The sequence below is a fragment of the Macaca fascicularis genome, chromosome 14, assembly GCF_037993035.2.
Source record: "Macaca fascicularis isolate 582-1 chromosome 14, T2T-MFA8v1.1".
Classification (NCBI taxonomy): Eukaryota; Metazoa; Chordata; class Mammalia; order Primates; family Cercopithecidae; genus Macaca; species Macaca fascicularis.
Window position 1 is genome coordinate 57,192,742 of NC_088388.1, and position 11,156 is coordinate 57,203,897.

General features: G+C 48.6%; 1 protein-coding gene across 6 annotated transcripts in view; it reads left to right on the forward strand.

The window, feature by feature from the left end:
- Positions 1–10,776, forward strand: part of TRIM66 (tripartite motif containing 66) — a 64,257-nt gene extending 53,481 nt beyond the window's left edge. For 4 of the 6 annotated variants that reach the window (XM_074014395.1, XM_065528589.2, XM_045371465.2 and 1 more), the window contains 10 exons: positions 1,845–2,360; positions 2,522–2,714; positions 4,181–4,241; positions 5,141–5,315; positions 5,640–5,929; positions 6,388–6,514; positions 7,041–7,115; positions 7,531–7,683; positions 8,106–8,324; positions 9,071–10,776. In XM_074014395.1, the coding sequence (XP_073870496.1) occupies positions 1,845–2,360; positions 2,522–2,714; positions 4,181–4,241; positions 5,141–5,315; positions 5,640–5,929; positions 6,388–6,514; positions 7,041–7,115; positions 7,531–7,683; positions 8,106–8,324; positions 9,071–9,130 (1,869 nt within the window). In that variant the 3' untranslated portion in view covers positions 9,131–10,776. The remainder of the gene's footprint in view (positions 1–1,844; positions 2,361–2,521; positions 2,715–4,180; positions 4,242–5,140; positions 5,316–5,639; positions 5,930–6,387; positions 6,515–7,040; positions 7,116–7,530; positions 7,684–8,105; positions 8,325–9,070) is intronic. The other 2 variants (XM_074014397.1, XM_074014396.1) reach the window with 1 other exon arrangement.
- The last annotated feature ends 380 nt before the right edge of the window (positions 10,777–11,156 follow it).

Sequence of the window (11,156 nt, forward strand, 5' to 3'; positions counted from 1 at the left end):
CCTGGTCTGGACTAGAGAATGAAAGAAGGCTTTCTGGCAAAAAATGTTAGTTGAGCTGAGTTCTGAAGGATAAGTGGAACAGGGCAGGGCTAAGAGAATCCTCTATGCAGAGAAAGCAGTTCCTCTGAAGCGGGTGAGGATAGTGGGTGGAGGGAGAGCTTGGTATGTTTCAGGAACTGGAAAAAATGAGTGACGAGTTCAGAGAATGAGGAGAGGGTTATTGAATGAGCTATGGCTACAAAGGAGGACAGAGGGACAGGTCATCAGGGCCTCGGGAGTCTTGTTAAGAATTTTTGCAGTTATTCTAAGAAGAATGGAGTGCACTGCGGGGTTTTATGAAAAGAAATGATGTGATTGGATCCGTGTTTTGAAAATATTTCTCCATTGAAGAGGCTACTACTGTTGTCTAGGGAGATGTAAAAGTAGGTTAGGCTAGGGCACCATCAGCAGAGGGAAGAATTAGTGGGTATATTTGAGAGATGTTTAAGGGGTAGAATTGATGGGGCTTGATATTAGCTTGGGTGTGGCAGGAGGGGTGCTTCACTGATGCCTCCTTCATAGGATCTGACTTGCAGATCTGGATGACTAGGAGTGGCTTTCACTGAGATGAGGACAGTCTTCATGGCAAAACAGCTTTAGTAACTATATTGAGACTTGAGAATGTATTTGAAGTATTTATTTTCCTGTGAAAATTTGAATGGGAAAAGAAATGACAGATTCAAGACACTGATTTTGGAAACTTAGGTAGATATGCCTAATCCCCATTTTCTCTTTGTTTTTCAAAAGATGTGAAATTGTTATATATTTAGTCTTCTTTTTAAAGGGCAAGGATATGAAACTTATACATTCCTGAAGGTTATATTTAGAGCCACTCTCCCTCATTTTCCCCAAATCTGTCTCTTCAATCTGAAAAATGGAATGGATTCAGTACAGAAATCTATGTCTTCAACTTCTTTTTATAAACCTTTTACATCTCTTCTCCTCAGATGTAAGAAAATAATTTTGGAGTCAGAACATTACTGCCTTATCCAATGATCATACGGATTGGGTGATATTAAGATTTAGGTGCTTTGAAGTTCTCTGCCTCTGGTTTGGAATATCTTTGGCAGGTATACTAGGGCCAGAAAAGACCTCCAAATATCTTGGTTAAAGCCTACATCAAATGCTAGTAGTGCTTGGAGTTGATCTAAACAAGCCCATAAGAAGGCCCCGGAGTTGACCCAGGTTCCCCAGGACTGATTGGAACTTTCTGATCCTTGGCATTCTCTCAAAGAAGATCTGAGGCTGATAAGAGTTTGAACTTTCTCAATCCCCTGCTACTTTTGTATAGCAGAAACTATTCTATAGCACTCCTTGACGGAAAGAGAAGCCGCTGGTGGTATAGTCAGAGGGGAATTTGAAATTAGAGGGCAGTCCCACAACCTGACCCTTTGCTTAGGTACAGGACTAGGGTGAGGGATGTGGCTGACTGTGTGTGTGTGTGTGTGTGTGTGTGTGTGTGTGTGTGTGTGTGTACATGCCTCAGGTCAGGCAATAAGTTCTCTTTCTCACTCTTGCTCTCTCTCTCTCTCTCACTCACACACACACACACACACACACACACACACACACACACACACACAGTCCTCTGCTTGTGCCTCTCTCTGTGTGTCATAGCCTAGCAGCCTCCTTGGTTTCAGGAAGAGGAACAGGGCTTCATTCATTGCCTGAGTTCCTGGCACCTACCAGACTCTGAAGCCAGAGTGGAATTGGAGCATGGGAGCTCCTGTAGGTTGGGTCCCCCTTCTTCCTCCCTCCATTCCCAGCTAGCAGCCTGACTCTACCCCTTATCTCTGTTCCCACAGCACTCTACCTCGGTGAGCATCATGGGCTTTTCCAACACTCTGGAGATGGAGTTGTCATCTACCAGGTTGGAGAGGCCCCTAGAGCCACAGATCCAGAGTGTGAGCAGCCTGACATCTGGCGCCCCCCTGGCAGTACCAAGCCTGCTGAGTGCTTCCCCCAAAACGGTGTCCAGCCTGACAAGTGTTCAAAACCAGGCCATGCCCAGCCTGACAACCAGTCACCTACAGACTGTGCCCAGTCTTGTGCATAGTACATTCCAGTCCATGCCCAACCTGATGAGTGACTCTTCTCAGGCTATGGCAAGCCTGGCAAATGATCACCCTCAGGCTGGGCCCAGCCTAATGTCTGGTCACACCCAAGCTGTGCCAAGTCTGGCAACTTGTCCTCTGCAGAGCATTCCTCCAGTTTCTGACATGCAGCCAGAAACTGGGTCCAGCTCCAGTTCTGGCCGAACTTCAGGGAGCCTGTGCCCTGGAGATGGGGCTGATCCCTCCCTGGGGAATGCTCTGTGTAAGGTAAGTCCTGGGGAAATGCTATTCAAACTTCCTTTGCTCATCAATGGGCAAAAGATTGGCCACTGGGACCCTTATTCTGACCTTAGCTTAACAGTTCTGAGACCACTAATGACAACCATGTCTGAGTTCTTTGATTCTTGTTGGTATTTCTCTTTTGAAAGATGGAAAGTGAGGATTCCGCTTGCTTCACTGACTCACTGGGGCAAGGTTCCATAGCCCCTGGTCTGGATGCTTCCAAGGACTTGACTATCCCCTCAGAACTGGAGGAGCCAATTAACCTCTCTGTGAAGAAACCACCACTGGCACCAGTGGTCAGCACATCTACAGCTCTGCAGCAGTACCGGAACCCAAAAGGTGAGACTCAAGCAGCCTGCCCTTCGTGTTGGCCACAGAGTTGAGCAGATGGACTCAGCACTTCTAGGTGAGATAGAGGCCAGCAGACAAGCTCTAAGCTGGGGAAACAGTGCATCTCTCTGAGGTTGAATTTACTTCTCTCCTCCAGAACTGTCTTAGTAACACCTGTTCTGCTTCCCTCACCATGGCCATGGCTGATCTAGGCATGGCCAGGACTTATTCTCTTTGTAACACTCCCCAGGCAAAGAGTCCTGGGGGTCTGCATTATACCTAGGGGGAAACAGAACTCAGCCCAGGAGGGCTAGCCTTGACAAAATGTTATAGGGAAAAGAGCATGTCTGACTTTGGAGTCCAATAGATGGAAGTTAGGAAACCAGTTCTCTCTCCCTCTGATTCTTGGTAAGATACCTAACCTCCCTCAACTGATTTCTTTCTCTCTAAATGGGGCTAATTGCACCTACTTCATAGGCTGCTGGGACCAATAACCATAGTGAAATCATTTGATAACTTACTCTGAATAGTAAGGATTTTCCTGGTACCTGACAGTAATGTGGATTTGTGTTGTGCTTCGTAGTGAAGGGAATTTGGACCATTGGAGATTGGTTCTGATTCACTTCTCAGCTACCCATGCCCTTTCTCCAACCAGGCTAGGCTAAGTTTGTTCTTCTGTGGAAGGTGAGGGCTAGTTGGGAAGTCAGGAAGTGACTCCCTGATGATCATTTGGGACTTTTTTCGTTCAATGTATGATGCGTGTTTAATTTGTAATGATTAGTCTGTTTCCTATACGTGTAATAAATGAAAATGAAAGACATAATTTTTCTCCTCTTTTTTTCACACTGACTGAAAGGCCAACTGAAAAATTATTGGTTCTTATTACACATAATAATGTAACTGCGTTTTATGCAGTTAAACATTTTAGACCCTGCTTGCCCATGTACAGTGCCTAGGACCGTGCCTGGTGCTGAATGGATGCTAGTTCCATCCTTTTGCCCCACGACTGCCTCCATAGACTGCCTACTCAGGGGAGAACTCCCTGGGAGCCTCTTTTCCATGGAGTGTGAGCTGGATTCTTAAGCACTGCTGGAATCCCAGCACTTGGCTGACAGGGCATAGGCTGGACAAAAAGACTCCTCAGAGGAGGCAACACTGGTGTACTGAGAACAAGTGATTTCTGAGCTCATCTTGAAGGTGAGAAACTGGCCCATCAGTGCCTGACCCAATACTCACCCATAGGCAGCCTCTGAGTGTTACTTGTGTTCATCTTTTTAAAAGAAGGTGGCTTCCTCCTCTCAAGAAGGAGATCCATGGCAGACTTGTTACCACTATGAATGACTATAGTGTAGATAACTACTGTATGACGGGTGTGTGGCCAAAGGTATGAATAGCAGATATAAGTGGAAGGTATGCATGACAGGGTTTGTTGCCACAAATGTGTGTCACAGGTATTTATCTGTCTTTTGCCTTAGAGTGTGAGAATTTTGAACAAGGAGCCCTAGAGCTGGATGCAAAGGAGAACAAGAGCATCAGGTAACAGCCTCCTGACTAATCTCCCTCCCATCCATGATTTCACATCCTGAGATGTTGGCACAGGGAGGAAGCATCCTTGATGAATTAACTGCAAGTGAAAGAAATTTGCCTGCAACTGTCTTCTTCAACCCCTCAACCTTCAAGTGGATGTCTGGGATGGTTGTGGGAGGATGTCCTGGTTCCTGCACCATGAGGCATGTGCTCTGGGTGCAGTCCTTGCACTTCAGGGAGCTCCTGTCTTTGACCAGGACTACACCAAAGGGCTTCCCAATGGCTGACAGGGCCTGGCCATGCAGAGCTGGGCCAGGAAAGGGCAGAATGTGGACCTGCAGAGTCCACATTCAGAGTCCAGTTCTGAGAGGATCTGGAGTAGCAATTCAGCTGGGGATTGTATTAGTCAGTGTTCTCTTGAGGCATAGAACTAGTAGGATATATATATAAAACTTTATTAAGTATTAATTTACATGATCACTGGGTCCCACAATAGGCTGTCTGCAAGCTTGAGGAGCAAGGAGACCCAGTCTGAGTCTCAAAACTGAAGAGCTTGGAGTCTGATGTTCAAGGGCAGGAGTGTCTAGCACAGGAGAAAGATATAGCCGGGAGGCTAGGCCAGTCTCTCCTTTTCATGTTTTTCTGCCTGCTTTATATTTGCTGGCAGCTGATTAGATGGTGCCCACCCAATTAAGGGTGGGTCTGCTTTCCCCAGCCCACTGACTCAAATGTTAATCTCCTTTGGCAATGCCCTCACAGATACACCCAGGATCAATACTTTGTATCCTTCAATCCAATCAAGTTGACACTCAGTATTAATCATCACAGGGATCATGGATGTTTCTGACTTAAAGGTTGGGAACAGAGGAGGATCCCACCAAGACCCCGGGGTGTCTATCTTGCTGCAGAGCCTTCAACAGCGAGCATAAGATTCCCTATGTGCGACTGGAGCGACTCAAGATCTGTGCTGCCTCCTCAGGAGAGATGCCTGTGTTCAAGCTGAAGCCACAGAAGAATGATCAGGATGGAAGCTTCCTGCTGATCATCGAGTGTGGTACTGAGTCCTCCAGCATGTCCATTAAGGTACCACTTTGCTCTGCCTTGGCCTTAAACCCTGGCCCAGCCTAAGAGCTTATTCTTTCTGTTACTGCCAGAATTCTGACTCTGGGACCTTTCCTGAGTCTCTGATGGAGCTGCAGCTCCACCAGACGTTGTCCCCTGCTGCAAGGGGCCTGTGAGATGCATATTAGGAGTGAGGTGTCCCAGCATTCATGGGGCTTGCTTGCTTGGGGTCCTGGAATAAGTGGCTCTCATGTAGGCACGCAGGGCCTGCCAGTCCCTCCCTCCCCTCCCTCGAGAGCTTGTTGGTTCTGTGCTCTGGCTGCCCAGACTTACTTCTTCCCCAAGGTCAGCCAGGACAGACTGTCTGAGGCCACCCAGGCTCCAGGTCTGGGGGGAAGAAAGGTCACTGTCACTTCTCTGGCTGGGCAGCGGCCATCAGAAGTGGAGGGCACATCTCCTGAAGAACATAGACTCATTCCTCGAACCCCAGGAGCCAAGAAGGGCCCCCCAGCTCCAATAGAGAATGAGGACTTCTGTGCTGTTTGCCTCAATGGCGGAGAGTTGCTGTGCTGTGACCATTGCCCCAAAGTGTTCCACCTATCCTGCCATGTACCAGCCTTGCTCAGCTTCCCAGGGTGAGTCATGCCAGTCCAGGACCATCACCTGGCTAGTAGGGTTACCTTCCAGGGATGATTATTCCAGGCCAGGCCCACAGAGTTCCCAGGATGGGCTTAGTCCCCTCTTCTGGACCTGCTTTTTGCGGGTCTGTGAGTTAATGGGCCTGGGTATCTTCTGCACACAGATAGGTGGATGTTTGACATTTAGTTGACTTCCTTTCCACCTCTTTTCTCACCTTCTTCTTGCATGTGGATTTGTGCCTATACTACTAATCCCAGTCTCCCCTAACCCCTGTTTTTCTAGATTCACTAAACTCTGAGTTACTGAATTTCTTCCAAGCCTGTGGCTAGGAAGCCATTTCTTACATGGAAAGGCCAGGGACTCAGCTTCCCATGCCTGCCATAGGGCAGAGGGAGAGGGAAGGGTGCTCTGGGCAATGTGCTGAGTCCTAACATGGCCTCACCTGCCCCTGCAGGGGAGAGTGGGTGTGTACCTTGTGCCGCAGCCTGACCCAGCCCGAGATGGAGTACGACTGTGAGAATGCCCGCTATAACCAGCCTGGAATGCGGGCATCTCCTGGCCTAAGCATGTATGACCAGAAGGTAGGGAGGAGTCTTTGGAAGCAAGGTTCCCTGCCTTTAGCAGCCCCCTTCTGCCTACAGGGTCTGAGGGCTTTCAGAGGGGATGAGGGGCTTTTCTGGATACCTTTCTTTGTGCTATGCCTGACAACTTGGCCCAGGGGTGTTTGGATGATTTTCCTTCTCCCAGAAGTTTTCCTCTGGCTTGGGAACCTGAATTGCACCTTAGTATGGCAGCTGGCACCCTGTGGGACAGAGCCAGGGAGTTATCAGGGTCAGCATCTTTTTTTTTTTTTTTTTTGAGACGGAGTCTCGCTTTGTCGCCTAGGCTGGAGTGCAGTGGCGCGATCTCCACTCACTGCAAGCTCCGCCTCCCAGGTTCACGCCATTCTCCTGCCTCAGCCTCCCATGTAGCTAGGACTACAGGCGCCCACCACCACGCCCAGCTAATTTTTGTATTTTTAGTAGAGACGGAGAGGGTCAGCATCTTTAGTTCATACTGAGGTGAGACCAGAACAAAGTAACTCTGTTGCCAATTCTGATTTTGCAGAAGTGTGAGAAGCTGGTATTGTCCTTGTGCTGCAATAACCTCAGCCTGCCCTTCCATGAACCTGTCAGTCCCCTGGTAAGGAAGGCCATGCTGTTTCTGCCTGCTATTGTCTTTTCTGCTCAGAGGGCCCAGGCCTTGGGGCAGGAGCATCATGGTTCCCAGGTTGGGCTCAGAGCATGGCCACTGGAAGTAGTGACAATATTAACTTGTGGATAGTCCAGGGGACTATACGAGGTCCTACATGGCCATTCCAGCCTCCCCCAACACAACTGCTACTGTATCAGATCTGACTTGACAGGTGACACATTCCTCCTTTTCCCTTTCTCTTTGTCTTCTTTCTCCATCCTTTTCTTCCTGCTGCTCATCATTCCTCCTCCTCTTCTTTCACTTATATTCCAACTCATTCTCCATTTCTTCTTCCTTCTTATCCACACCTCCATTTCTTCTCTCACCCCCTTTGCCTCCTTCTCCTCATGTCTCCTCCCTCAAGGCCCGGCATTATTACCAGATTATCAAGAGGCCCATGGACCTGTCAATCATCCGGAGGAAGCTGCAAAAGAAGGACCCGGCTCACTATACCACCCCAGAGGAGGTGGTATCAGATGTGCGCCTCATGTTCTGGAACTGTGCTAAGTTCAATTATGTATGTCTTGCCTGTTTTCCCTATCTCATATTTCCCTGCAACCCCAGGACTGTCATGGGTGGGTAGCGGTGGGAGTTAGGTTTGGTCTGGGCTGCCATGAGGACTGGGGAGCAGATTCTGGGGGCCTGCTGTGGTGAGTGTTTAAAAGCTCTCTCCCACACTCAGGCCTTAGCATGGACTCAGGAAAAAGGGGAGGTACTAGTGACTGGCCATCTGTGGATACCTATTGGGGTCAGTTCTGCCTTAAGAGCTGCTACCAAACTAGTTTTCCTGAGTCCTCGGAGAAAAATGTCAAGTTCCAGACACCTCAGGAGACCCCGCCAGGCTTTGTGCTCTGTGTAGCTCTTGGGGGACCTGGAAGAGATGGACTAGTAGAAAAGGGCTAGACCATCAGACCATCACTGCTCTCCTCCCCCCATCAGCCTGACTCTGAGGTTGCAGAGGCTGGCCGCTGCCTGGAAGTGTTCTTTGAGGGCTGGTTGAAGGAGATCTACCCGGAGAAACGGTTTGCTCAGCCAAGGCAGGAGGACTCAGACTCTGAGGAGGTGTCTAGTGAGAGCGGATGTTCCACTCCCCAGGGCTTCCCGTGGCCTCCCTACGTGCAGGAGGGCATCCAACCCAAGAGGCGGCGACGACATATGGTAAAGAGTTACTGCCAGCCGGCAGCAGGTGGGTGGTGATCAGGCAAGCAGAGGGGCACCCAAGCAGCAACCTAAGGCGAAGCTGTTCGGGTGGCGCAAAAAATAATGATGACAATGAACCCCCACTTCCAGCCCCTTAGCCCCTAAGGAAGGCAGGGCAGTGCAGGGCTCATCAATGCCAGTTACTCACAAGACTTGAAATTCAGAAAGGTACCTGTCCCTGCCCAGGGTAACCCAGCATTTAGCAGCAGACCTGGGCTGAGAAACCAGTTGTCCTGATTCCCAGTTTGGTGCTAGCTACACTACACTGTGACTGTGATGCCCCTAAGGAGGGAATTACCTGGTCTTAGTGCCTGGTTTCTATTTGGGTTTGAGGGAGAGAGGAAGGGATCTTTCTTAGCCCCTTGGTGTAGCTAAGGAAGGAAAGGTATTGCGTGCAGCAGAGAGAGCTCTTCTGATCTTTGGGCTGGTCCCACCTGTGTAGACCAGAAACGTCCATTCAGTGCTGTTTAATTCCACTGAAATGTTTTGCCTGCCTACTGTGTGCCAGGGTCTGACCAGCCATCCCCAGTTGTTTACCATACTTAGCATACAATGTTTAGTGGCTTCAGTAAGTTTTACTGCTGCGTTCCTGGGGTAGAATAAAATACTTTGACTCTGCAGAACTGCAATCTTGACATAGCCTTTTCATGTTAATAAATCCTACATTTGGCTACTTTAATTCCAAATATGTATTTTTCTTTCAGGAGAATGAAAGAGCAAAGAGAATGTCATTTCGCCTGGCCAACAGCATCTCTCAGGTGTGACAGCCAAAAGGAGACTGGGCACTCTGGCAGCTGTTGTCCCATCCTGTTGACCATTCCTCCCCATCTCGCAGTTTATCCTCTTCAGAATGTGGATGGTAGATGAGTCTCATTGAACTGTATAGTGCTCTTCTTTGCCATTTGCATCTACAGCATTTGTTTGGGAGCCATAGTGCATCCACTACAGAGAAGATTTCAGTAATAAACAGGAAAGAGGAGGGTATTTATTATTACCAGAGTAATCAGATGTATAGGCTGCACTTGACAGGACCACACCTGGTTAGGCTTGGGAGGACCTACTTTCCTTAGTGAATTTTTTTCTGCCTAGGAAAGCAGACCTGTCTCACCTTTTAGTGTCCAGGGCTCAGGAGCCATGTATATATCTGAACTCCTCCTGGGCTCAGAAGTGGGTAAAAGAAGGGAGAGAGGTTTAGACATATGGTAGGACTGTGATCCCTGGCCCAGCACAGCCAAAGACTATCACTGTTTGCCTTTGCTTGTCCTGTCTGGACAGAGGCACCTGCCATGTGCACACTAGTGGAGGCTTCTAGAGGCCGTAGGTCTCAATTTGTGCCTATTTGGGTTCTAATGGTTTTCAGGGTATTTGTTTTGCATACTCACTTTCCTGATGTTGACTTAGGTGGCTGCTGTGAAAATGCTGTGGATGGTATGACATTCTTGATTGAGCTGGGTGGCTCTGCAGAGACCACTTACAACTTCTGGTTCAGACTTCACTTACGGACTTAGAAAGATGTCCACTTGAGAGCCCGCCCTCTGTGCTACTTACTCTGGGCTAATTGCACTTCTTTAGGGTGAGAACCCGCCTTCCTAGAAGTGACTGTTGGTGCTTCTCAGTGGTCATACCCTTTATCATCCTCATTCAGAGGTCTGGATCTTGAGTTCTGCTTGTAAATACTGTGAGGCAGCTGCTGTCTGCTTCAGGTCCAGAGTTCCATGGGTGGAGAGAATAACCCACAACCAGCTCACTCCTCTGCGCCTCTCCTCCTGCTTAGAGATTCTAGTTCTCAACCTCTCCAAGTTCATAAGCCAAAGATCAGAAGTGAGTCTTCTGACTACCCCACCTCGAGGCTGTCTACATCCCCCCAAAAGCCAACACTTTACTGGCAGCCCTTTTTGTTGGAGGTTAAAGAAGGCCTCAGGGACCAACAGGGGCTAGATCTAGACATTCCTGGGGGAAGTTTGTCTAAGGTGGACAGGGGGAAAAATCAAGAGGCAAAAAGCCAGTGTGCTTTGGTGACCATGAAGCAACCTCAGAGCCTTAGTTCTCCTGGAATGCAGAGAGAAGCATTCTGGAAGCCATGGGAACAGGCACTCAAGGCTGCATCCTGAATGGATCTGCATGGTCCTCGCAGGGTGTTTGTGAGGATACTGGAGGTCAGGCTACCTCCCAAGCAAGGGCTTGGTTGAGAGGGAACCCATTGCTCGTATTGTTGGGGGAGTTATGAACCTGATATGTCAGTGGCCAGGACTGAGATGGCTCTCCCTGGTCCTGTCATTCCATGGCTAATTTCAGGGGAGTCTAAAGTCATGGATTTGTTTCTGCTAAGAGATGAAGTTCAAGGATGTTCTTGTTTGCAGGGCCTTCACTAATGAGCAATTTTTTTGAAAATTAGAAAACATTTCTTCTCTCTTTGTGAGTTGTTGGTATTGCTCATTTCCTTCTCTACCCAACCTCAGAGATCATCTTCACTTTAAAGCAAACCATGCCCCTTGGCTTGCCACTCTTTCAGCAGCACATGCCACGTTCTCCTAAGCAGATGGGCTTCCGTGATCCCGTTTTCTAGTTTGGGGTAACTAAGTCTTCAATGCTTTACTAGTCCGGCAGTCTTTGGACTTAGGCTTCTGCCCTTTGAGACTCACATGACTTTCTGGTTTGGGATCTGGTCAATTCCCTTTAAATTTTCGAATCTTCTTCTATGTTCAGTTGGCTTGGCAAAGTCCCCTCTGTTCTCGTGTCACTAATTCCTGCTCTAGGTCGTCTTTCCTTTGTGCAGCCCACATTCCCACC